The 27229-nt window shown below is 47.3% G+C and overlaps 1 protein-coding gene across 2 annotated transcripts in view; it reads left to right on the forward strand.

Moving 5' to 3' along the window:
* The first annotated feature begins 508 nt into the window (after positions 1–508).
* LOC144172884 (ankyrin repeat domain-containing protein 13D) overlaps positions 509–27229 on the forward strand; it is a 57328-nt gene continuing 30607 nt past the window's right edge. The window contains exons 1-10 of one of the 2 annotated variants that reach the window (XR_013323124.1): positions 509–908; positions 3620–3755; positions 5533–5657; positions 10944–10989; positions 14954–15007; positions 15281–15370; positions 20057–20246; positions 20921–20987; positions 21217–21375; positions 25872–26048. Coding sequence is in view for 1 of the 2 variants with exons in the window: in XM_077701469.1 (XP_077557595.1) it covers positions 801–908; positions 3620–3755; positions 5533–5657; positions 10944–10989; positions 14954–15007; positions 15281–15370; positions 20057–20246; positions 20921–20987; positions 21217–21375; positions 25872–26048 (1152 nt within the window). In the remaining variant the exon portion in view is untranslated. The remainder of the gene's footprint in view (positions 909–3619; positions 3756–5532; positions 5658–10943; positions 10990–14953; positions 15008–15280; positions 15371–20056; positions 20247–20920; positions 20988–21216; positions 21376–25871; positions 26049–27229) is intronic. The other variant, XM_077701469.1, reaches the window with a different exon arrangement.

Raw genomic sequence — 27229 nt, forward strand, 5'->3', positions numbered from 1 at the left:
GTCCCGCTACCCGCTAACCTTAGCGTAGCGTACGGGAGCCGCTATGCTAAAACTCAAATCACCACCACCACCTCCCTGGCGGCGACGCCTGTAACAAGAGTGAGGGGGAGGTAGTGAGAGAGCATAGTAGCACGTGCCGTTTACCTCCTCACTCCTCACCGTACGCGCCTCCGTTTTCTTTCTCCCGTCGCTGCTGCGTTCACTCACTCGGTTGCGAGGACTCCGCTCACCGAAACCCAGAGAACGGCTGCCAGAGCTTCTAGTTTCACTCTTTTTAGAGCCACGTGTGTGAATTCAAGTGACGTCGCATGGGTAATCGTTGTGGGTGTCGTTTACAGCTCGCAGTCCAACCACATTCACAGCTTGGATTGAGCCACATTTTTCTTAATTTTGGTTTCGGTTCTGGTGCAGATGGCGCCTGCTACCACACTAAGTTGCTGTGTTTCTTTTTTTACGATGGGCATGGGCGGAAAATGCCGAATGGGCCGTTGAGGAGAGCGTGCAGACACGTATTGTAAGCTTTGTGTGTTTTTAATTTTTGTTTTTGTTAATAGCCAAAGTTATTGTCTGGAAGTGTTTGTATCATCTGTCTACTTATTTGAACAGAAAGAAGGTTTAATCGGCTTCATCTCTCCACGCGTAAGTGCATTTTTGTTTGTTTTATTAATCGCCATAATGGTGGCTGCACTCTGACTTCGGAACGCTGTGCCGGTCGGAAGATTGTGTTTACGTCTGATTGGATGCAATGACTCATCGCCCGAACGCCGTTGCCAGTTCACGAAGGCCGACATAACGCGACCATGTCGTCGGAAAGGCTTCGGGCGTCGTTGCAAGAGGAGTACCCACTCCACTGGCTGGCCTGGCATAACGACTACGATGGCCTAAAAGCCCTGCTCGACAAGAGCGCAGTAAGCAGCCTGCGTGTTCGACTTGCTTCTACTCTGATCTAGCCTAGCTGAACGACCAAGCGTCATCGTACATTTGTTGTAATCGTACGGAGCGCTCAGTTAGGTGCTGACGTAGCCAGTCCTTGCCATCTCTGCGCTGCGATCTTCCCTCCCGCTAATTAACAGCGGCTGGGATTCTGACGCTAATCATATTTACAGATAGCTCGTTACGGTGGATATTTATTAGGTTTTGATTTGGTGCTCGTGCGGAACTTTTTAGGAGAGAAAACGCCCCGCCGACAGTTGCTACCCTGTCTTGAGAACAGCTGTCAAATGACGTCCGAGATAGCGAGCTGTCGCGCACTTGTGCATCTGGGAAGGGATTTTTTTTTAAAAACCACACTCAGAAGATTGCGAGGCAATTGCAGTTTTGCGCCTTTTTACACCGGCTTGAAAACTGGTGGCAATAATAACTTGAGTGGACGTCCTCGAAGAGGCGTCGGAAACTTACGTAGCAACTGAACGTTTTGTTTGGCCATCTATTGAGTTTTTTGTTGGTTTATGTTGCACTGCTCCCATTCGCTCCTGGCAGTGCTTTTACGTCACATTCCTGAAAGTGTGTGCTTCGAATGAAGGGGCAGCGAAAGCGGGAGGGGAAGAGAGAGGAGGCGCCAATCAAGAAGCGCGTCAGCGGATATGTAGCAAGGCCGTCAATGATGCTACACAAGCCGGGGTGACAGATTGGCAGCCCCAATACAGCACTTTTGCAGCGCCTCAGTGTCCCACGAGGGTTTCTTGGCAGATCCTAAGCAAGTGCTCCTGATTCTCATTTCATTTGTGATGCAGCGTGTTTGCGAGTGGCTTTTTGTGTTGTAGGTATCATAAAGATCTCCCAACAAACTCAATTTGTAGCACGTATAATGTTTACAAGTGTTTTAGGGGAGCAGGCAGAAACGGCGGGAGTTGGAAAAAAAAGGGCCGGGAAAGTTTATGGCAGTTGCAATAATAGAAAAACAAATGTATTGCATTAAATGAAAAAATGAGGAAATTTGTTATCTTGTCATTTCACTTTTTTACTTAGAAGCACAACCTATAATTGCAGCAGAATGGCTCTGGTCTGTGCTAGTTGGTGCGTAATTTCTGTGATGGGAGTCAGCTTGAATATAAACGAACACAGAAGAGGAAAGCTGTAGACTGGGCTAGTTGGTAATTCATAGTGAACAAATGTAGCACTCGTCCGTGTGCATTATTTCGTCCCTTGTGTTTCTGCTGCGCTACATTTGTTCACAGAAGCGGAAGATGCACGACAGTGCTGTTTTAGGACGGAGTGTGTGGACGCCCTTGCCTTCAGGAAATCTGTCAGTAGCTGTATTTGGTGTCGCAGTTCAGATCTGAGAATTCTCGAAACTCTTCCGACATGCCCAGCAGAAGAAATGTTGCCATGCTGTGCCGTGTATCTCCCTTCTTCTTTTGGGTTCATTTGTATTCAAGCTGATTCCCATTGAAGATATAATTTCAGCCTCCTGTTTTTTTAGCCCAACCTGCTTTTTTTTATTGTTTCTACAGCATGTATGATTCTTACTATCAGTGCCTTCTTCTACACAACAGGTGTGGCAATCTTATGATTCTTATATGCACACACACAGTTGGGCAATGAGTGGTGCGAGTGCACTGTGCAGTCCCTGTGCTTTTTGCTGTGGAAAGAAGAAACCTTGACCTGCCTTCTCCTTCCCATCAACACTCCAGGGCCTCCCAGGAGCAGAGCATGCAGCTAGGCATGATGTGGCTAAGGCGTTGCGCTGCTGAGCACGAGGTCGCGGGTTCGATTCCCGGCTGCGGCGGCCGCTTTTCTGATGGAGGCGAAAAGCAAAAACGCCCGTGTGTACGAGATTTCGGCGCACGTTAAAGATCCCCAGGTGGTCAAAATTAATCCGGAGCCCTCCACTACGGCGCGCCTCATCGCCTACGTTGCGTCGGCGCGTTAAACCCTACAATCAATCATCAGCTAGGCATGATGGCAAGAATGGGCGGGCAATGAAGTTAAAACATATATAGAGGAGGGAATTGTCACAATGAAAACCAAGGCGGGCTGCAAAGCTTCGCAGCTGCGATAGTGAAGGAGAGGGTAGGGGCACCTGATGGACGAAATAATAGCAGCCACAACTCTTTTCATGGCTGTGCAGCCTATCGCGATGGCTGCACAGTTTCTTCTCCCGCAACAGATGCTGCTAGCTTAACATATGCCATGTGCTTATGACGGTGTCTGGCTGCCCCAGCAATTGTTGTTTCTCCTGTGTTGCTGCTCCATGGGGCGGGCTCTGAATTCACGCCATTGCCTTCTTTGAGGATGATTGTTCTGGACGACCCGTCCTGCCCTTCATAAAGGCAGGGCCGGTCCTCTATCCAATCCTTCACCACTATTTCTCGGGGCAAGTGAGATCGCAGCCTTGCTCCTCACTAATGCAGCGAGCAGGCCACAATGTTAACAACATCAGCGTAGCGTGTTGTACGTGCTAAATGCTTGCGTCATGACCGATCATCAGTGCTCTTTGTAATTAGTTGGTGTGGGCGTGCATAAATGGGGGCACCTCTTGGCGCTAGTGATGCATCGTATTGTGTCACCGAATTTCTGCAGCGACTGAGCTTGCAGAGCACACTTTCGGTGTCAGTGACTACGCCTTGTTGAAGTGCAATTTTTTTTTTTTTTTTTTTTTTTTTTTCAAATTTCGCAGGAAAACATTGAGCAGCGTGACTGCCGTGGAAGGACGGCGCTGATGCTGGCTGTGACGTTGGGGCACCTCGAAGCGGCCAAGATACTCCTTAACCACGGAGCCAACGTCAATGTGGAGAACAACGATGGCTACACAGGTAATGCTGCATTTGTGGAGGCTTGTTAGTGTGTGGCGTCGTCATGTCTCGGGTGGATGTCAAGCACAATGCTCATTAGGCCGTACCTGGCACTAAAACTGATAGAGAAGGTTTAACTGACTACCTAAACATTAGTATTGTTCGCTGTAGGATTTGATGTGGGTATCTTTGAAATACAACTGGGTGCATTATCAGAGACATTTTGTAGTGGTAAGACCATTGGTAAACTGTGCTGTTTCGGGGGACATCAGCTGTGACAAAGCTTCTCTTATAGAAGACTTTTAATATATATCATGTGCATTTATCCTCTGTGTAAAATAAATTGGGCATGAACATAAGCAGGGTTTGTGACAACCAGGAAAGGGATTAACATTGAAATGTGCGAGACTGAGAGAGCAGGGACCTTGGTAGAGTAATTGCAGTAGGTTGTGACGTGGCTGTTAATGGGGGTCCAGTGCCCTCCCCTGTGAACATTTCCCCTGTCTTTCATCTTGACATTTTGGAAAAAAAACATTGAAGAAAAAACACAGGCACAAGTCAAAGAAAGGACAGCACACTCACTGGACTAACTAACGACGACACTGCTCGTTGAGCAACTCTCAAGGAGCTGGTCATCTCGCCTTTTATTGTCGCAAGCACATTGGTTCGCCACAGTTTGAAAATGTAACTATTCTAGGCAAAGGTAGAATGAAAGGGGAGAGAAAGATACTTGAAGCGTTTTATATCAGGCAGCAAGAGAAGGAAAATGAGTTAGTGTACCGTCCATTGCCTCGAGTGATAGAAAGATTGCGTTCCTACAATGCGGATTAGGGTGGTTGTAATGTATATTGTGTATGCCTACTTGTGCTGAAAACTTTGCGTACGCGTGTTGGTCGGTTGATCGCAGGATGTGTCATTCTTCAATTATATATTCAGTTCTTAGTCCAGCGAGTGTGTTGTCCTTTCTTTGACTTGTGTCTTTGTGTTTCTTTTTCGCTGGTTTTTCCAAAACATCAGAATGCACCACCTGGCCCAGCAAGCTACACTTTCATCTCGCATTGGACATGAATGAGCTGATGAAGGAATTAAGGAATAATCCTTTCCAACCACCCCTCTCACTTGATTAATTTTGCAAAAAGCAAAAATGATGCAAGAAACTATTTTTTTTGGGGTCCCGCAGAACAAAAAAGTATATTTTTGATGGATGTGAGGTTCTTGGGGGGAAAAAAAAGAAAGAAAATAAAGCAACGTAGAAAAACAGTTTGGTTCATGGTCTTCACTGACCCAAATTGTGTGCTATATTTCCATTAGCAGAGTTCTACGAGTTCTAATGGTTCTTGCATCGGCACAGGGAAGCACTGGAGTAAGACAAAAAGTGCCATGTTACTGCTGTTATTGAGACTTTGGGACTTCACTTTGCCTACTTCTATTCTGACTGGAATTGACCAGTGTTGCTGTTTAGCATTGTAATGACTTTATACAATTCCATATTAATAAATTTCTGTATTAATACACTATTAATTGTGCTCATACAGAAGCTGTTACCACTACCAGTTTCTCTGTAGATTGACTTTTTCCGTATGTGTTACTGCAAATTTTGTAATACAGATTATGGGCTTCATAGACAGCTCTCACTAAGGACAAAGGTGTCCGCACAGATGAAAGGAGGTGTGACCCTGCTTCAGTGATTTGAAAATTCAAGGGGAAGTTCACGATTGCAAGGGGCACTGGCAACTGGGGAAGTGTTGAAGGTCTCCCGGGTAAATGCCGGTGCACTGCTCTCTTGTTTGTCCCTCAGTGGTACACGAAGCCGTCAGCACTGGCGATCCCGAGTTGCTGGCCGAAGTGCTGACCCAGCGAGACCTTCAGCGTTACAGCACATCTGTTGGGGGTATCCCGGATCTCTTGAAGCGCATCCGAGACGTGAGTGTCTGCGTGCCACACGGCCTCCTAGACCTGTGCGGGCAGCCACCCGGATTTGTATGTTAAATGGCATTTGTAAATTTCGATCATGCGTGCAGCCTGCATCATTCTTTCAGGTTGCAGTGCATTGAGTAACTGCACACTATGCGTGACTTTTCATCATAAGACTGTAGGTCCTGCATACCTAGCTTCACATTATTAATTTTTTTAACGTTTTTTTTTTTTTTTTTTAATCCCATCCTCTTGTGACTAAAGTGGGATTCACACGACGGAGAAACCCTCTCTTTCTGGCCCGCGGGGCCTGCTCACAAGACCGGTTTTAAGCTCCGCCCCTTGGTAGGGATCGCCCGCGGATGCTCCGGGAAAGAAAATGCCTCCGCATGTTTCCGCTCGACAGTGGTGGCCCTCCGCGGGGGATGGAACCTGTTTTTGGCACATAGGGCGGCACAGAGTCTGGCAACGCATGCTAATTGCGGTCACGTGGTTTTATGTTGCAGCAGGTGGAAGCGGGTGGAAGGGTGGCTTTTTCAACGCGGTGTGGTCGATGCGTGGTGAAGTGACAGGTGCGGGCGCCAATTGGAAAGAAGCAACACAGCCATCGGAGCCAAACGACGCTTTCGATCTGCCTCCATTGTGACTATTACTGCAGGGGCTGTTGTCGGGAAAACAGGGAGAAGCGCGCCTGGGCATTTGGGGGCGCTATGGGAGAACGAGAGCAAGCAAAAAACCAGGTTCCGCAGGGTGCCTCGCCGAGAATCCCCTCGCTTCCTCCGCGGTGTCGTCTGCTAGTCACTCCGCGATGCTCTGCACGTGTGGATGCGCCGCCAAGCCGAACAATCCGGTCATGTGGTGCTGACGTCACATATCCGTCCGCCTTCGCGCGCCTCCTCCTCTGTCGTATGAACCCCGCTTTACCAGGGAGCTTTTGTTCTGCTGACTTCTTTAAAGGGGCCATGAAGACAAAATACAAGTTGGGTTGATTAAAGCTCCTGCTTTTTCCCAATAAGTGATTCCAATTTTATTGCAAGCGTCAAACAAATAAGATATTAAAGAATTTAAGCATATGAAGCTCTGGTGACTCCCCAGCCGTTTTCTGGTGTTTTCTTTCTAACATCGCAGAATCTTGTTTGTGCGATTGGCAGTTGCCAACCTAAGCCATTGCCAAGAAACGTGACCGGGCGATTTTAGTGGGGTCTCTAGTTTGGTTTGACCGTATAACTTGGAATTTGCAGTTAACACACTGAAAACTATTTTTAGCGCCAACCCATAATACGTCATTCCTGGCTATACTATGTTCTGTAGTGCAAAATTTAAAGGTTTTTCAGTATTTCTGCAGCTTTTTTGTTTTTTTTTTAGGAATTGTTTTTCGAGGCTGGAATGGAGCTGAGTGAGTTAGCAAAGGCTCGTTCTTTTTAACCAAGAAAGGTTATATGTCGTCTTCATGTCCCCTTTAACAATCTGTTCTGCCCTTCATATTTCGGGATCAGCAGTTTGGCTAAGCTTATTGATTTAGCTAAATTCATTGGCCTAGGCTACTGTCAGCTTGTCACAGCAAGGTTGGTGCAACCGAAAACAAAGGTTGGGGTCTGCTAAGTGGCATTGTCTTTCTTCGGCGATGGAGATAGGCAAACGCAAACACAAAGATAAGGGGCAGTCATTCTGGGCAAATGCAGCAAACCACTGTATCTATGAGCGCTCCTCTCGCAGTCAGTCTAGTTGCATGCTTGGCGTTTCTGGCACAGGCCTCCAATGCTTCTGGAATGTGTCTGACTTCTGTATTTGCAGCCTTGTTCTTGATATATACCAGCACATCGTGCTGTTACTGTGTGAATTAATGTAATTGCACATCAAAACCTACCGGCAAAGTGCTGTAAAAGCGATTTTTTTTTATTACTGAACTGAGGCAATAAGATTGTGAAGCTGGTTGAATGTGGGGTTCTTGCAGAAGATTTAGCCAGGCTAATGAGAGCTCACTATAAGGTAGTGAGCTCAGAGGCACTACAAAACGAATAACATCTGATTTTAGCCGATGGATTGCAACTTTCATAGCTCTACCAGCTCTTGTGCAAGACAATGGTTTGTTCACTGAAAAATACAAAGTAAAGCTGGCATTTCTGTATCCAGTTTCCGCCTCATTTTCTTCCGAAGCCAAAGAGCAAAAGAAGACAACGAGCAAAGAAGCCAAAGAGCCAATTTATAATTAGAAATATACGAACTAGCCCACAAGAAAGCTCTCATTGCCCAAAGAGCACCTCATAATAGGTACTGACCAGCACTAAACGAGCATGTGCAACTGTATTGAGCCTGTGAGCAGCTGCAACCTAAAGGGGTGGGGGGGTGGGGGGGGTGTTGAAAGTAAGCCTTCGGCCAGAGTGGGGATCAGGAACACTGGCAGGTGGCTTGGACATGTAGTTGTGGGAATGGTCTTGGGACTTCTTTGCTGGCTGTTGTAGGCATGTACTCTAGCACTGAGAAGGTACAATAGCTTTCAAATTCATCCACATAAATTTTTTCTTTGCACTTGTGCATCAAGGCGAAGGAAAAAAGCATTTGACAGAAGGGTAAAATGTCCTAAATGTTGCGCTCAGCCACTTTTGATTTGTAGGTTGTATGCACTGGGCTTTTCGCCGCGGTGGCTCAGTGGCTAAGGCGTTGCGCTGCTGAGCACGAGGTCGCGGGTTCGATTCCCGGCCGCGGCGGTCGCTTTTCTGATGGAGGCGAAAAGCAAAAACGCCCGTGTGTACGAGATTTCGGCGCACGATAAAGATCCCCAGGTGGTCAAAATTAATCCGGAGCCCTCCACTACGGCGCGCCTCATCGCCTGCGTTGCGTCGGCGCGTTAAACCCTACAATCAATCAAATCAATGCACTGGGCTTTTGACTGTGCGACGGCACTACCTGCACGATGTCTGATTGATTGATTGATTGTAGGGTTTAACGCGCCGACGCAGTGCAGGCGATGAGGCGCGCCGTAGTGGAGGGCTCCGGATTAATTGGGGATCTTTAACGTGCGCCGAAATCTCGTACATATGCCTGCGCGAGGGCGTTGATGCCATATGTGCGGTTGCACTCTGCCGCGTTTTTCTCGACGCAAGACGTGGGTTGCGGTGTGGTGTTCGCAAGTACGTTCGTGTGGACAGTGTTTTTTCTGCGTGATTCTTGGGTTTGCAAATGCCTTGTAAGGAGAAGGAGAAGCCAGCATTGTTTTCACTTCAAAATTCCGGGCTGCACTGTTCATGCCTCCTACAACCACAGAAGACTGCAGACCCAAAGCAGGCCGCACAACAAAAGCAAGCACGCCTCTTTTCTTTTTTCTTCCCCCCCCCCTTCCCCCCCTTATCCCCTTGGAGCGAAAACTAAGGCAGTGCTTGAAGACGGTCTGACTTCGCGCAACGAATGCAACTGTCCCACGGTTGGACAGGTGCGGCATTTCGCGCTAACTCAGTGTCATCCCCATGCGCTGATTTCCTTATTTCTTGCATTGCTTCAAACGACCGCAGCTTGGGTTAGGAAAATTTCTCCACCCAAGGCTGCGACTATACTTCATGTGGTGGTGGCATGCGAGACGAGGCGCTGGCTTTGCCGTGCCACCCAGGCATTCTGCGTGCTTCTTGAAGAGTATGAGAGATGGCAAGGTTCTCTGGCGACAGCATGGCCACCCTCCACCTCAGCTCCCAATAGAGCTGAGCAATTGCTCACAGGTTCTGAGTGGAAGCTATCATGTGGTAAGTACGTGATAAAATTAGGTGCACAGGTGACGACAGCGATTCCACCTGGGGCGACAGATTCCACCGATGATTTTCAAGTGCGGAAATTATGAGCAGAACAAGATCATGGAATACAGTTTGACTACTTCAAAAACAGCGCAGAGGCAAATGACAAACGCGCTCTAGTTTGTCACTCCATACGTCTTTGTCACTGTGCTGTTTTTGAAGTAGTCAAACTGTGTACCTAGTGTCAAGCTTTAGTGTGTTATCTTGGAATGCGCTTGGTCATTAGAGAAGAGTCGAAAGCAACAAAAGAGTTGGATGCCTTGGAAGAAGAGTTGGAAGAAGTTGGGTATGCGCGTTCACCTCGGAACACTCGAAGCTGCCCATGTTGAGGCTGGGTGCCCAGTCTGGTTCGTCTCATCCATAAAGTACGCCAGCTACCTCAATTTGTGAACATTTACCAACTCGTAATGTTTCAAGCATGTGACGAGGTGCGAGGTGAGAGCTTCGATGCCCATTGCCCCGGGGCCCACCCGAAACGAAACGGGCACAACAGATTCGGTACTGATTAGCCGTGTCATCGATAACTTCTTTGCGAATTCGTCGAATGAAGTTGGAGAGTCTTCAAGCACTGCCCTAGCCTTCGCTCTGAAATGGAAAAAGGAAATAAATACCCAACACGCTTGCTTTCGTCGAGCGGCCTGCTTCGGGTTCGCGACTCGAAGCGAAAACAATGGTGGCTACTCCTTAGGACAAGGCATTCGCAAGCTCACTAATCACGCAGAAAAAACACCGTCCACAGAAACGTTCTTACCAACACCACGCTGCAAACCACGTTTCACATTGGGAAACGCACTGCCCGTACAGCAGAGTGCAATTGCACATATCGCGCAGGTAGCGCCGAGCTTTGCCATGCGGTTGAAAGCCCAGTGCATACACCCTATATAAAAAAAAAGACTTTTTATGGCGTGTTTAATCTTTCGTTTATATATTTTTGAAGAAAGAATTTTTTGGTCGCATACACACATATTTAACTGCAAGAAAAGGAGTGAAACGTAGTGTTGTTTCAGAATGATTAAAAGATCAGACTGGATACTTAACACTCTATGCATTTTTTATGTCAAAGAGAAGGCTTCCATCTGCAACTAAAATGATTTTATGTATACTATTACATATATTTTTGAATTGGAAGACATTGTGAAAATCACTGCGACTTCCCATTTTTTTAAAAGCAACCACTTTTCGGCTCGTGTCATTGCAGAAATTTTCATTATTAGCCCTGTCTGTAGATATTCTGTATAAAAATATTTTTGGGCACAGGAAATTGTTTTGTTTGCGTGCAAAAAAAGAAACGGTAACACTTTTACATGTATATCATTTTATTTGTGATGCCAAATAACCCTTTGTTACATTATAAGGCTGTTTACGGAGCGAGTACTTTGGGGTGTGTCTTTTTAACTGAATTCCTCTGCAATGGAAACATTTTTTTAGCCTTACAAAATCGTGTGAGTAATGGACGTTCCAGTCGTTTGAATGTGGCAGTTCCTTCAAAATGGCTCCGTCTTTGTTTATGCAGACCCCGGACTTCTATGTGGAGATGAAGTGGGAGTTTACCAGTTGGGGTAAGCCCTGTATTCTTCATAACAATATCTATGCTGCCAAGGAAAGCAATGTTGCTGACCCTGAAGTTTCAGGCCCACCTTGTTAAATGCCTGAACAATTATCAATCCATATGGCGTAGCAGTACCAAAAGCTGTGGCCACAATTTCAAGGGGGTCAAATTCTCTACAGTGGCTGGTTATAATCGGAAACAAAGACATCAGAAATGCAACGTAGTTGAAGCAGTTTTACAGTCTACGTCCGTTGCAACGGACCCTCTTAATCCGTAAAAAAACGTCCGCTGTAGCCGTAGTATGCCGTATCAGACCAGGGAGGGGGGGCATATGAGCTCGAAGTGGGTATTTTGACCGATATTGCATATACATAGTACAGACACTTCATTCTTTCTACTCGCCTGCTGCACCTTTGCACAGTGTTCGCGTGAGGGCAATGAATCACCTAAACACCGTTCCCTAAGCTTAGCACCAGCACTTGGAAAAGGCTTAGCGCATGCGGTCAAGGGTGTAAAGGCGCATGATAAGCTAAGCAAATAAAGCAAGAGTGTAACTAGGAGCTATTATTAACCAACTACACCAATCGGCCGTGGCCATCAGAATTAGCTAGGCTCTTTCAAATCCCTTCAGGACGAGGCAGAATTCCAGAAATCGTTCGTCAAACAAATTGGATCGCTGCCTGACGTTCCCCTAAGACAGCTTCCACATTTTTTTATGATCTTAGACTGGTCATTGAAACAGCTGGTACAAAATAATTTGATCATGGACAGCTGTGATATCGAAAGTTAGACCAGGGGCGGTATTCTCGAGTTTTGTCCCTTTTGCGTCCCTTTCAAAAGTGTCCCTTTTGGCGAGCCCTGATTGGCTAAAAGCAAACAACCGGAAGTGTCGTAGCCCAAACGCGGTAAACCTACTGCCTACGCCCATTGCTTAACAGGAAGTACGTCACAATAAAAGGGACGCAAAAGGGACGTTTTCAAAAGGGACAGTTACGAGAATGCCGCCCCAGTTGGACTGCGCACGGTCACCAGCAGATTGCACACAATGGATGGGAACCAACCCCCATACTTGATGCATTTCTTATGTTTTTCGCCAAACTGAAGGGGAACGATGCATGTGTGGAAATAATAAAGACCAAACTTCACTGAACCTGAGTTCTTTAGTACATAAAAAAAACTTGACGCGGGCAGACTCGACTCCGGGTCCACCACTTCGCGCATTCGGTAGCGCTGTTGTTTAATCTGACCGGAGTCACGTTTAGCGGCAGCGGCCTCGTTCTTTACGGTCGAGCGGATTGTCTGCTTAGCCAGGCCTGTACGTCTGGCAATGTCGGCCTGTTTTTCCCCATTTTCAACTGCGTTAATTAGCTTAATTTATCCGACAGTGAAATCAGCTGCCTTGCCACTCTAGCCTCTGGTAGCACCAAAAAAAAAAAAAAAAAAGGCTGCTGGCTTAGCTTGGCTGCGCCAACAACCTGGCTGCCACCAATGTTGCCAGACATAAGTTTTCTTGCCAAACTAAACAAAGAAAGGGCATATTGGGTGCCAGACCCACGGAAGTCCGCTATAAAAATTCAGTCGAAACAATTTTCGCCTGAAATTTAGTCTGTTGTAGCCGATAGTCTGCTCTAGCCGGGTCCGTTATGAGCGGAGTGGACTCCATTTAAAATGCATGGGGACCAAACAAACCAACAGAAATGGTCTGTTGTAACCGGAAGTCCATTGTTGCCGGATCCGCTGTAACGAGCGTAGACTGTATTGCGTTGAAAGGGACACTGAAGTTGGTACTAAAGATCGCCTAATTAAAACCTCGTTATAACGAAATTGAAGGGGCACCGCGATTTGCTCGTTATAGCCAATATTTCGTTATAGCCGTAACCGACATTTACTGCAAATATTATGCTTTGTAGTTACCTAAAACAAAAAGCGGGTGAAATAGCATCTTGCTGCACGGCGATAGTCAGTAAAATAAACACATTCCGGAGGTAAAAAGGAAAAGTCACGAACCTACTTTATTGCAGTTCAACACTCGTATTTCAAACAGACTTGGCTACGAAGTCCGTAATTGGACATTGATGCACCTTCCTGATGCGAGCGATGGACGTTCACGCCATCTTCGCCGCCCTCGTGCGCGCCGAAGTAGCGGCGCAGCACGTCCACCGCATCTAGTCCCTCCGACGCCGTCCTTAGCGCTTCTTTTCAAGCCATGTGCAACAGCGTTGACGATGGAATCTCGGTTGCTCACGATGGTGGACAGCGTACTCGTCCACACGTCAGTCTCTTGCCACCTTACCACGGAGTGCACCTTACCTTTCTTCGCGCCCGATGCGACGGCTTTTATCATATCCGTCTTCTGTTCAAGCGTGATAGTCTTTCGGCTTCCCGCCTGTCGCACTCGCGCTGTTGGAATCCCGCCGGCAGTACGATAAGATAAGGCTGAAGACTGCCAAAACCCACGCACACACAACTACGCAGCGACGTCGGCGATACGAGGAGGGGTGGAGGAGGAAGGCGACGCAACCGCGCGCGCCGTGTGCATTTGGGGTTCTTCTCGGGCTCACCGCGGATAGTCCGCGGATTCCCCGAAGCCATAGGGATACGTGGGAAAATCGAACTTCGGACTACAGTGAACTAGAATATTCTTGTTCACTCTAGTGGGACTGCTTCTCGGGGAGCCCGCGGTGAGGAGGGGAGGGGAGGGGGGCTTCGCGGGCGCAGCGTCCCCATGGCGCGCCAGCCAGCTTCGCGCGCGTGGCGGGAGTTTTGAACTGCTAATACAGTTGCCGCGTCACGCACTGTTGTAAAATTAGCTCAAAATTTGATTTCTCAACGAAATTTGTTCGTTATATCCCGTAACGGGGAAATTTTACCTCGTTAAAACGAGGTTTTAAATACATTGGTTTCTATGGGTCTTTCAAGGGGACTTACGATTTGCTCGTTATATCCATTATTTCGTTATAGCCCGTCTCGTTATAACGAGGTTTAACTGTACATTACTGGACTGAAGTCTTAAATGCGTAGGCCATATTCTCAGTTTCTCCAGTGGATTTCCATCCAACACAAAAAAAAGGGTTCGAAAGTGCTGCTCCCTGCCAATTTGCTGATGGCCGGTGGGAGGACATCTAGCATGTATAATCTGTACAAGCGGTGAGTGAACAGACAAAAAGCCGATATTAGCCATGAAATTGGTAAAAAATGGTGTCGAACCGAAAAAAATGCTGGTTTGGTTACAGTTCGGGTTCAGAGGAATTCATTTTGTTCCGCTTCAGTCCCAGATCAACTAAATCACGTACTGAATCGGTTCACAAACCGGTTCAGGATCTTGAACCAGTTCGCAGACCGGTTCTATGAGTCGAATTATTAGCAAAATGTGAAAAGTGTTTAGTAGTTCAAAGTGAAAACAAAAACAAAATACTAACAAAAAGCCAAGATACTGCTTTTTTTAAAACATCGCTATTTCAAAGACAACCTTAAGCAGTTGTGCCAGATATCAGCGAAAACAGTATCAGCGAAAACAGTATTGTGCTTATTCAGTTGCCGACGGTAACGAAAAAGAGCAGAAACGATTTGTGTATGAACTCTGCGCCGAAAAAATAACGGTGCGGGTTCGGGTTCAATTCCGGCAAAAATACCGGTTCGGTTCCAGTTTTTGGTTCAGTTCCGGTTTTCGGTTCGGCTCGGTTCCGGTTTGACACCCTGGTAAAAATAAATGTTTGAAGGTTCAGCATGAAAACTCGGTGCTAATCAATGTGACTCCGCTCAGTAGTTATGTTAATTTGCTCAAGAAGCTACAGCTCTATGATCGACAGCTGCAGTTATGCTCATGTAGAATGCAGTAGTGACAGTAAAACATTGTCCTCACGCAACACCTCCCTGATTAAGTTGTTTGCCTATGTATAGTAACGGTAAAAGGTGGGGCTGGCATGCTACTCGAACGTTGATGTCTTGTCCGCCTCTTCTTCCTTTGTTTCCAGTGCCACTCTTATCCAGGATGTGTCCCAGTGACACCTACAAGGTCTACAAGAGCGGTGAGCTTCACTGTCAATCATTTTTTGTCTCTCCTTGCCTTCTTTTTTGTTCACTTTGTAAACTAGGTGTAGTGAAGAGCCAGCCATATCTGTACAGTGTGGCAGTGGGCCATAGATTGGTGGGCAGTAGACTGGGTGTCAGTATAATGCAGAATGCTATGCCTTCAGAACGCCCTTGGTGCTCCCCCGTCCTTTACACCATGAACTTCTGGCTGCCGTGGGTTGCCCGCCTGTGCTGGCCTTCGGTGACTGTCTTGTTGTTGCTGTCTGCAGGACCCAACGTCCGAATTGACACGACCCTGTTGGGATTTGACCAGTCCAACTGGCAGCGAGGGAGCAGGAGCTACATTTTCAAGGGACAAGGTCTGTAGGCTCGCCTCTGGTGCACAGAATTTTGGATGAATGGGTGAAGTAAAAATAGAAACACCGACCAAAAGAAACGGTTAAAAACTTTCAAAGCAAGAAACACGACGTTTCGACTTTGCTTCGGAAGCCTTGTTCACATTGGGGGGAAGGAAAGTTCATGGACACATGTTTTCTTCATCTTGTGATGTAAGCAGCACGTGTGCTGCGGGGGGAAGGGACCCTTCATTCCGATCAAGCATGTGATGTGTCCTCTGTATCTCCAAAGACTTGAGATAAAGCCGCGATTTGAAGTTCCTTTCTTAGCCAATGATTCTTGAATTATCCCAATCAATCTTATGTTGCATCCATGTGCTCGGCAAGAGCAATCGACGCTAACCAGTTTTTAACTGTTTTGTTTGGTTGGTGTCTCGGTTTTTTATTCAACATGTCTCCCGACCAGGCGGGCTTCTGTCAAGCCCTCGACTGGATAAATTGGTGTTCTGTTCAAAGGGATGGATTTTGAACTGCCTGCTTACAGTGCATTACACACCTTGGCAAAAGCCCTACAAGGCACAAGTTCAGTTCATTAAAAAAATTACACCATCTTTCCGTAGGGGAACCCTGAGTAGTATGCGAAGCAGGCATGGGGTCGATTCAAGTGCCCATTAGTTTTCAGTTCGTCGTTTCCGTGAGGTTGAGGTACGTAGCTACCGTTATATTTATGCGAAGCAGGCATGGGGTCAATTCAAGTGCCCATTAGTTTTCAGTTCGTCGTTTCCGTGAGGTTGAGGTACGTAGCTACCGTTATATTTACCGTTTGGTTTCCATGGTAACTACCACACTTTTCACTTATCAGAACTACGAAATGACAAAGCTTAGCCGGAGGCACGGCTGGTATGTTAATGGCGGTGTGTGTTGTACCAAATGCAGTGTGGTTATTTTTGTGTTGTAAGTGTGTGTTGAAGACTGGTAATAAAAAAAAAAACTACGAAATGGGAAATTGCGTTGACCCCATGGCTGTTTCGCATACTACTCAGGGTTCCCCTACGGGAAGATGGTGTAATTTTATTGGAGGGGAGGGGGGGGGAGGGGGGTGTTAGAGTGGAGAGGCATTAAAGAGAGAGAGAGAGAGAGACGTTGGACGTGGTATGAGTTTGTCTTTATTTAAGCATTACAGTTAAACCTTGCTATAACAAGACGGTTATAACGAAATAATGGATATAACGAGCAAATCGTAATTCCCCTTGAAAGTCCCCATAGAAACCAATGTATTTAAACCTTGTTTTAACGAGGTAAAATTTCCCCGTTACGGGATATATTGAACAAATTTCGTTGAGAAATCAAATTTTGAGCTAATTTTACAACAGTGCACAACGCGGATTTGAGACAGTGTGCGACGCGGCAACTGTATGAGCAGTTCAAAACTCCCGCCACGCGCGCAAAGCTGGATGGCGCGCCATATGGACCCTGCGCCCACAAAGCCCCCAGCCTCCTCACTGCGCACGGCATGCAGATAATGGGGCCCTTCGATTTACAGTCTCGCACTCACCGCGGGCTCCCCGAGAAGCAGTCCGGCGTTCGATTTTCCCACATATCCCTATGGCTTCGGGGAATCCGCGGACTATCCGCGGTGAGTCCGAGAAGAACCCCAATGCACACGGTTCGCGCGGTTGCGTTGCCTCCCCCCCCTGTTTGTTCGTATCGCCGATGTTGCTGCGTAGTTGTGTGGGCGTGGGCTTTGGCAGTCTTAAGCCTTATCTTTTATCGTACTGCCCGTGTGATTCCAACAACGCGAGTGCGACAGGCGGGAAGCAAGACGAGTACGCTGTCCACCATCGTGAGCAACCGAGAGTCCATAGTCAGCGCTGTTGCATGTGGCTTGAAAAGAAGCGCTAAGGAAGGCGTCGGAGGCACTAGATGCGGTGGACGTGCTGCGCCACTACTTTGGCGCGCACGAGGGTGGCGAAGATGGCGTGAACATAGCGGCCGCAGCTGAGGGAGCCATCGCTCACATCAGGAAGGTGCATCAACGTCCAATTACGGACTTCTTCGTAGTCAAGTCTGTTTGAAATACGAGTTTTGAACTGCAATAAAGTAGGTTCGTGACTTTTCCTTTTTACCTCCGGAATGTGTTGACTACCGCCGTGCAGCAAGATGTTATTTCGCCCGCTTTTTGTTTTAGGTAACTACAATGCATAATATTTGCAGTAAATGTCGGCTACGGCTATAACGAAATATTGGGCTATAACGAGCAAATCGCGGCGCGGCGCCCCTTCAATTTCGTTATAACGAGGTTTAACTGTATCATCATCATGTTCAACGTAGGTGACATCAAGCTGTGGTTGGCGTTCCGCTTTGATTATGACCGCATTATGGTCTGTGAAATGTAAAGTCAAGGGCTGTTGTAGTGGATGAACCCTAAAGTTGCTGAAGATGAGGTCGGTGCACATTCCCCGGATGGTTGTGGGCTGCTTGTAATCACGGCCCGCCGAGACTCGCCGACGCACATCGCCGCCGCCGACGGTGAAACGACGGAGGCGCATGAAGCGTGCTCGTCTCGTGCCGGCCTAGGAAGACACCGGCAACACTGTCGCTCCAGGAGCCATAGAAGGGACCGGGCGTTCAGCAAGCCGAGCATGCGCAGTGGGGGTGTGGACGGTGCTACGACGACAGCGACAAGGGAGGGACATAGCCCCGACCATGAGATCCTTCGCATCTAAAAGACTGCTTTGTCCCAATAGCATGGGTACAAATTTTATTGCAAACTTTCAACAAATAATCGAGATATTAAAGAAACCACACGAAGCAGTGGCGACTCCCTAGCCACTCTCGGCGACGTCTCCGTGACATCACAGAATCTTGTTTGTGTGATTGGTAGCCGCAAACCTAAGCCGCCACCAGGAGACATGACTGGACGATTGGAGTGGGGCCCCTAATTCCGTTTGTTCTTATCACTTGAACGCTATCAAGCAGTTTACACACTGATAAGCATGTTTTAGTTCTGGACTAGGTATATGTCACTCCTGCTGATAATATGTGACTGTAGTGTGAAATTTGAAAGTTTTTTATTATTTCTTGCATATTTCTTTTTTAGACATTTTGTGACTGAAATAGAGCCAAGTTACCAAAGGCTAGTTCTTTCAAAACTTATGGAAGTTCTATTTTGTTGACATGGCCTTGTTAAGGGAGCAGTAATAACCAGGGGCCTGTGAGTACACTGTATCACGGAGTCACAAACTAACTGGAACTTTGAAAATGCTGATCAAACCTAGTGAAACATAACAAAGAGGGCAGCGTTTCAGTGTGTAATACCATGTTTACCCAATTCCAATGCACAACTTTTTTGGGGGAAAATAAGGAGTTAAAATCGCGTGCACGTTGAATTCGTGTACAAACTGAAAGTTTTTTTTTCTTTAGGTCACGTAAAACGAATGCGCGTTAGAATTGGGGGTGCGTTGGAATTTGGTAAATATGGTAACTTTTATGCTGCGTAATGGTAGAGCCATGTACTTTGTTCTGGCTTTGAGCGAAGAAAGGGACTTGAGTTGGACAACTTGAGCTCACCTGAACACTCAGTGCTTTGAGAGAAAATGAAGGGCGCAATTTATTTGCAATTCGTTCTGCTTCAAAGGTTGTCCTGCTGTCGCAGCAGAGATGGTGCGGCGTCACTGCAGCTTGTAAGGCCGTTTGTAGCATCTGTGTCTTGTTCATGTTGATTTTTTTATGTGGCCATGCATTGATTGCCTTGTTGCAACAAAAAATTATTATTTTGCATTTCAAACCCCATGAGCTCCAGTTGCAGTCTTTTCCTATTTCAACAGCTGGTTAATTTTGGCAGTGCCAATCAGTTGCATAATGTAGACGTATTGCGTCGCAAGTTAAAAGTGGGAAAGTACCGCACCGTCGTAATTTCTGTGTGTAACCAGTTGCTTTTTTCACATTTTTATGCCACTTTGAATCATGCTATTAGTTGTATAACAAGTTATGTTATTATTATTGTCCTGTAATTCCAATTCTTGAATTGTATCCTACTTTGTGTTCTTGGCCTGCAATTGCCTTTGTGTATGCTTGTTCGACCCCCCCCCCTCGTTGTCTAATACCCCGTCAGGGGCCCTTAAGGGTAATTAAATGATGATGATGATGAAAGTACCGGCTGAGTAACCACCCTTACTACTATTTTCCTCAGCATGTTACTCATTTGATTGAAGTTCATGTTAGAACAGGCATTGGCGCTATCATGATGAGGCAGTCCTTCAATTGGAGCAAAGTTATATGTTGCCTTCATGGTCACCTTTAATTCATCCTGCAAGCGAGGGGTTGATCAAAGCTCTGCCATATGAGCGCTGGGCACAGTGGTATATAACACCGTAATATAATGGAGGTAATTGGAGAATAATGGGAGAGGCCTTTGCCCTGCAGTGGGCGTAGATAGGCTGGTGATGGTGGTGATGATGATGATGATGATAATGGACCTCAGACACCTGGGAAATATCGCCTCCTGCTCGAGAATTTTCGACTGCAGAGTGATGCTGAACCACCGGATAAACATAGCACCTCTGTCTGGAGCATGCTCAGTCAGTTGCGATGGAACCGTGACAGCAATGAGAAAGGTTTGGGCGGGGCCCTGTGGTGTCGAGGGAGCCTAGGGTGTGGTCCTCTTTCCTGACCCGCGCTTTTACTCTTCCCCCTCCCCTGCGAATGCAGAGGACCTGGCGCTGATGATGGAGGTGGACCACGAGGGCCGACAGACACACGTGGAGCAGATGCAGGTGCTTCCGCCGGAGTACGTGGACTTGACGGGCAGCCTGCGGCCCTCGCAGGAGGCCCTCTCGGCACGACTCACCTCTCCTGTCGTGGCCACCTACGTGGACACGGACAAGATCAGCTTCGAGAGGTGTGTGTGCCACTGGCGTTTGCAGCACGACTTGCCCCCTCTCAGGGCCCCCTATCCCAAAGAGAGGGAGCATGGAGTTATGTACGGAAGTGGTTAGTCTAATCTGGATTGTTGAGAAAATGTTAATCTTCGGAGCACTGGTCTGTTACTGAAACAAGGCTGAAAGAAAAAAGGGCAATCAAGTGTTGCTGGCAATCAGCTCTGTGCTGACCTGCTTGGTCTTCAACCCGACTCGCACCGTTTCACTAAAATGTTCGAAGTTCCCTCCTTCGACCCCTCGCACCGTTTCCTCCAGAAGTTTGAGTTCGAAAGCAGCATCTTACCCGCCGCGGTGGCTCAGTGGCTAAGGCGTTGCGCTGCTGAGCACGAGGTCGCGGGTTCGATTCCCGGCCGCGGTGGCCGCTTTTCTGATGGAGGCGAAAAGCAAAAATGCCCGTGTGTACGAGATTGCGGCGCACGTTAAACAGGGTTCTACTGTTTTGCACTAGTGCTGGTGAATTGCAATGTACTGAGGAAAGTCCAAAAGAAGCCACAAAGCACACACAATGAAACCAAACCCTGGCAAGGGCAGTCCAGTATGTGCAGTTTTAATACAGAATGAACAGGGTTCACCTACTGTTATTTTATTTTCTTAGTTGGACTGTGTGTTTTTTCTTTCTTTCTCCTTCATGCAGGAACAAGTCTGGCATCCTTGGCTGGAAGAGTGACAAGAGTGAAACCATCAATGGCCACAACTGCAAGGTGAAGAAGACCTTTGGGCTACTGGGATGGGGATGAGAGTGTAGCATTTGAGTCTGTTTACTTAGCTTAACATAGTGGCAGCATTTCCTGCTTTGAACCTGTTAACATCTCGCCTTGTTGCTTGCCTATTTTCCAAGCAGCTTGTTTTCTTGTCTGTTGCGAGAGCCTTGTCTTGTTTCGGGCCACTCCGATGAACCCCCTGTGGTCGCCACCGCCTGTCTTCACGCAGGTGTTCAGTGCCAGCAACGTGGAGCTCGTGACCAAGACCAGGGTGGAGCACCTGTCGGAGGCTGACAAGGCCCGGCACAAAGCCGCGCGGTCGCCCTTGCAGTCCTTTTTGGGCACCGTCGAGGTGGAAGAGGGCGCCGCTGTGGGAGCAACCAATGGGGTGGGTGCCTGGCCATTGTTGTAGCAAGGGCGAGTTCATGACCCCCTTCCTTGCCTTGGTTTTTTTCCCCTAAAATAGTAGGCAGGCATAACCTTGCTACGGTGGCCCTTTGAATATTGTCACGTCGCCAAAGACGGCGCAGCTGTCTTGAAGGAAAAACAAGCTTATTGGAGCGAACTTGTGCTCCCCCAACAACTCAAAGAATACGCAGGCGGCGAAACAGCAGTCAGCAAAGTGATGTGTGCAGACTTGTGCCGGCGAATCGAATACTACGGCCTCTGCTCTTCCGGCATTTATCTTCGGCACGAGAGTTTTTCGAACCATCGAATTAATCCAGAACACTGTAGATCAATGAAGATTATTCTAGGCTGGTGACGTTAGTTCAAAACACTCTTCCTATCAAAGGAGATGATACACATGCAGCATAAAAAATAAAGAATGGGACATGTGCTTCACTTGGAAACAAAACATAAATAAACAAACCAAATGCATGGTTCGCGGCAACATGTATTGTCACGTAAAAATGGAAACTGTTGAGTGAGAGGCATGTTTATTTGCAGACTAGGACAATGAGCCAAGATGGCAGATGGGAGGGACCAGCCAGCTTCGCCCTCTTTCTTGTCTAGCCCACAGGTGACACCTTCCTCCTTGCTGGCGCAAAGGCTTAAGACAGCTCATATAGCAAAGCCCTGGGCATTGTAAGAGTAAACTACAGGATGTGGTGAATGCCTGTCACAAATCCTCTACACCACAACTCTGGCCCATTCAATATATGTGATCCTGCTATGGCATAATGGCTAAGGCTGGTGAAGGCCGCATTGCATTGAAGACTGTTGAGGTTTCTTGCTGCTGCAGAAAAAGGTTTTTAGGGATCTTGGTTATGCATTAACGGGCGTCCTTGGTGGGAGGATTGAATCTTAGAAAATGATGTATGCCTCGCTTGAAGAAACAAATTTTTCTCCATACTCGCTTATGGCACATCATCTTTGGCGGGGGCGTGACCCAAGTGAGGGATGACGTGCTCTTTACAAACCACGAAGATGTGGAAAACGTGGAAGTGTGATCTACTACCTACTCCTCATCACAGGCAGTGGTGGATGAGTAGTAGACAAAAATGCACTCTGTTGCCACCCTTGAACCCCTGGTATCGTGATCTCTGTCTTCCATATTTTCATTGGCATGTTGTCCAGAGGGCACCGTTATGCAAGGCACACAGTAAAATTTGTCAACTAGGAATACACAGGGGTGAGACAGCTGCGCATATTGCGCAGATTTGATACAAATTTGTTTTCCTGCGCCAGGCTGCTTCAAAAGCTTGAAAATCGCAAAAATTGCGCCCAACTGCTCCAAAACAGTCTGAGAGCGAAGGATTTTAACGCTCCCGTCAGTTCCAGTGCGGAAAAATGCTTACTGACGGCATAATTTTCCAGCACCCCCAAGGTGATGCTGTTTGTAAAGGTTTAATTGATCATTCCATAAAAAACCCGCTTAAAATTGTTCCCGAGGTAGTTTTTTTTTCGAAAGTCACAATGTCGGGTTGCACATGTTATATTCTGTGCGTTTTTAAAATTTGCCCATTGAAAACCATTGCAAAGTCCTGTAGAAAAAATGCTGTGCAAGTTGATGAAAAAACAGCAATTTTTGGAGCGCCAAATCTCCGGAACGACATTACTTGACACCGCCACCTTGGTGTGATGAAGATATGAAAAGATGGCCGCCGGGCGAAGCAGTTCCTTGTGGTTCAGGCAGAGCGCTCTTCGCCAATTTCAACCTTGGTTTTAGTTATGGGAGTGGCTGGGTTACATTTAGTTGTTTGATCGGTTGCTGGAAGGGGCGCGACTCAAAAGACGGGAGCTCATCAAAAACAACATGGCGCTCGCGAATTCGCCGTGTTTTGGCCTTGAGTGTGAGGCCGGTACGTGCTTGAAGTGAAATTTCGGACTCATTGCGGTGTTATAAAACACTGAGTTATTGATGCCTTTCCCAGCGGATTTGCAAGCGACGGGAATGGGACGATCGACGCTGCAGAAGTGGCGGCACACGCTACATTGCCGCAAAGAGCTTCAGTGTCCGATAGCGGGACGGGCTATTATTGCACGCTAGTAATAATTGTTCATTTATCTGAAGTGAAATTTATTGCCAAAAGAAGGGAGGTGGATAAACATACCAACGTTACTCAGATTACGATCGTAGTGAACATGCACCTTGGGGATTGAAATGGGAGGGCTGGTGGGGTGCGACGACTGTGACCTCGCTTGGGCCGTGGCTCTACACTTGTGCGTAAAGACGAGTCTGCATGGGATTACAAAAATAACAATTTTGGCATTCACATGATAATAAAAATGCCTTACGATCGCCTAGTTTTTCAATTCGATATTATCAATGGAACTCCACGCTATCTATGCATAGAGCCTAAGAATTCAAAAATGGCTAGTAAAAAGGTAGTGCAGTTCGTGCTTTGTGATACTCTGGTAGAAAAAACTTCATTGAAAGGCTGTTTCAGTGTTATGTACGTTCAAAACCAATTAAAAGTGCACTTTTCACCCGTGAGTTGCCAAAAATTTGATTTTTTTGGCTCCTAAGGTGATATAATAAATGTCGTTCTTCTGCTCCAAATCAAGGTTCTTTTGCTCCAAAATCGATATTTCGCTGCTCCAAAAACTGCTCCCAAATCTGGTTCAGCTGTCTCACCCCTGAATACACCAAATAATGTTAACATTCTGCTGTTCCCTATACGTGCAGTGTCACTGCTGGGTGAGCTCAAAATTTTTTAAAATCTAGCAGGAAATCCACCGACTTGACAACACCGATTATTTATTTATATCTGTACTGTACTCTTGTTGGTAACAAAATTGACTTTCCCTTTTCCTCGTCATTGTCGTCTGTAGTACAGCCTAGTCCGCTTATAACAATATTCAAGTGCCAAGGAAATCCCATCATTATAACCGATAATTGTTATAAGCGGGTTGCGGAAAAAAAAAGGACGAAAAAGCGCTCAAAACATTTTATTCACTTTCAAGCAAAGTCGTACCGCTACTTATTTGCTGAAAAGAAGCCATAGTCGTTCAGCTTTGTTTGCCGCACATGAAGCTGGTGCACATCTTTTTCAAGAGCATCTATAGGTGCTTCACCTAGCTGAGCGAAAGGCCGTTGGCAGAAATGAAGTCCCTGAGGGACTGTATCATGCATTGGGCCTCCTTCGAAGACACTACCTGAGTAGGCTGTGCAGCTGTGTCGTCAGTCATCAGTGTACCACTGTCTGCAGCACGTATCCGCGCATTGATCGACTCTTCAGTGAGGTATTGGAAGTTTCCAAAACATAGGCCCCGACATCCCTACCACGGAAAAATGGAGGCATTTGAAGAGGCACCCAGTTAAATTCAAAGCAGTGCGCATGTGACACAACAGGCGTACACGCACGTACACACCGTAGACGCGAGCGAGTGAGCAGGCGCGGGGATGATGCCAAAGCGGCGACGCCGGGAGGGTGGTTCGGAAGGAAAACTGCTCTCTTCCTCCCTTCGCTTCCTCGTAAGTGGCCCAGTTGACTTGTTTTCTGAGGGGTGGAGGGAATGCGTGGTGCATTGCTTCTCGCGGCACATGCTGTCTGCAGCAGTCGGCGCGGAGAGTCGGCGGCAGCTGACATTTTTGGCACACACCGGATTCAATCGTTATATCCAATATCATGGCTTTGGAGCATTGTAATAAGCTGTTTATTTTACCATAGAACGCATACAAAAGTGGACGGTGCCATAGTTGTGCATCGTTATATCCGGTATATCGTTACAAACGGTATCGTTATGAGTGGACTCGACCGCAGTACGCATTATCACTTGTGCAGCAGTGAAGCCTTCGCACAACAGAAGTGAAGGTCTTAGCATTTTTTTTTCTGTCCGTTTTCGTGGTTGATCTGCACCCTTACTGTAAAAATGTTGTGCTACTCGAAGTGTTCTCCCTTCTTAAGGTGAATTCCTTAAATGCACCATTCTGCAAGAAATCATTGTTGTTGTTGTAGTTGTTGTTTGGGGAAGTAAACAGCTGCCGCTGGAGGAGTAAATTAAAAATACATGAGGTCTAATATGATTTGAACCTGGGTCTTTACAAAAGCACCTCAGTGTGTTACCACTAAGCTATTACTGCACGTTGCCAGCGGTGGAACAAAAGTTGTTGTTGTTGTTGTTGTTCCTTTCTTCCTCGCTCATACCTGCGAGGAAACTTTCCATACATTGGGAGTTTTGATGGGCTAGTGTGCCTGCTTCATAAAATTCACAAAACTCCCAATAGGAGACTTAAAAGTTGCAGAATAGTGTGTGCCTCGCCTCACACTGTAAGAGGGAGAGACGACAGCGACGAGTGAGACACGAGCATGGTGTGGCAGAAAGAAGCAGGTCGAAGTAATTTGCGCCAAATGAAAAGCAAAGAAAGAGACACCATTGTGGTTGTGGCAGTAAAGTTTTATGCCTTCATAGCAGCCTAATGTTGGTGTTGCCTCCCAGGACGTGACCGAGTGGCGAGGCAACCCGTGCCACATCCGTCCCGAGGAGTACTTCAACGCCAAGGTGGACCTGGGTGGCCGGGACATCGGCCGGCCGCGGGAGGCCACCATCCGCACCCAGAAGTTCCGGGCCAACCTGTGGCTCTGCGAGGAGTACCCGCTCTCCCTGCCCCAGCAGGTGAGCCCAGCTCTGGCCACCGTCTGGCGCCACGCGGGCAGAGCTCTTCAATGTGAACCAGTTGCGAAAAACTCCACTTCGGTATTTGGGCTGTGTGAGCACGCCTGCTTCATTGTAGGGGAAGGGCAGGTGTATTGGCGTGGCATATAGGGGCAGATAGTTAATGCTGACCCCAACCACGAGAGAGAAATCTGGCACAGAATAGGTATGGGTTGGGGAGCACTCGGCAAGCACTCCCGAATAATGAGAAGTGAGCTGCCTCTGTATTCAAAAGAAAAATCTCAAACCAATGCATACGGCCGGTGATGACTTACGGAGCTGAAAATCGGCACCTTACTGAACACCTAGAAACCAATCTTAGGTCGGCTCAACAGGCCATGGAACGAATTATGTTAGGAATAATACTCAGGGACAAGAAATGAGCTACCTGGATCAGAGAACAAGCCATGGAACGAATTATGTTAGGAATAACACTCAGGGACAAGAAACGAGCTACCTGGATCAGAGAACAAACTAGAGTTGACCACCATCATCATCATCAGCCTATCTACGGCCACTGCAGGAGTAAAGGTTTAAGTTTGTTGTTTCTTGCTTCGATGTGCCAATGTTGTGGTGTATAGAAGTCTTCCGGTGGTCTGCGTTGGTGCCTGATGGTTGCGGCACTGATGACACGACGATAAGAGTTGTTGAGGGTTTTTACACTGCATATTCAAGCGAAAGACATATACAGGATATTTACAGACTGAAGTAGACAGAGTAAGAAATAAAGTCGGGTTCTTGGTCAGCTAAGACTTCGTGCACGCGGCACCCCTGTCAGCGATGGACCCTGACCTAAGAATACCCAAGTGGTGAGATCCTCCCTAGCCTGACCTGGCTAGCCCGGCAATACGCCGGCCGTGCATAGCACATTAAAACCCTGAGGATTCGACCCTGAGACCTCGTGTCTTGTGGTTTTAATGGGTCACTTAGTCTCCACCCCCGATACACAGGCAAATCAGCATCCCCCGGCGATCTGATTGGTCGGGTTACCACATCAGGGTTTAAACTGCGGTGGGCAACGCTCCCTGCACTCTGAAACATTGGTCACCCTCTCTTACCATCCAAAAAGGAAAATATCAAAAGCAAATGAAACAGCTACAACAAACATTCCGAAACCCGCGGAAAGGAAACACGTGCAAGTG

This window comes from Haemaphysalis longicornis, unplaced genomic scaffold, assembly GCF_048455015.1.
Source record: "Haemaphysalis longicornis isolate Haplotype H1 unplaced genomic scaffold, Haemaphysalis longicornis Haplotype H1 scaffold_263, whole genome shotgun sequence".
NCBI lineage: Eukaryota > Metazoa > Arthropoda > Arachnida > Ixodida > Ixodidae > Haemaphysalis > Haemaphysalis longicornis.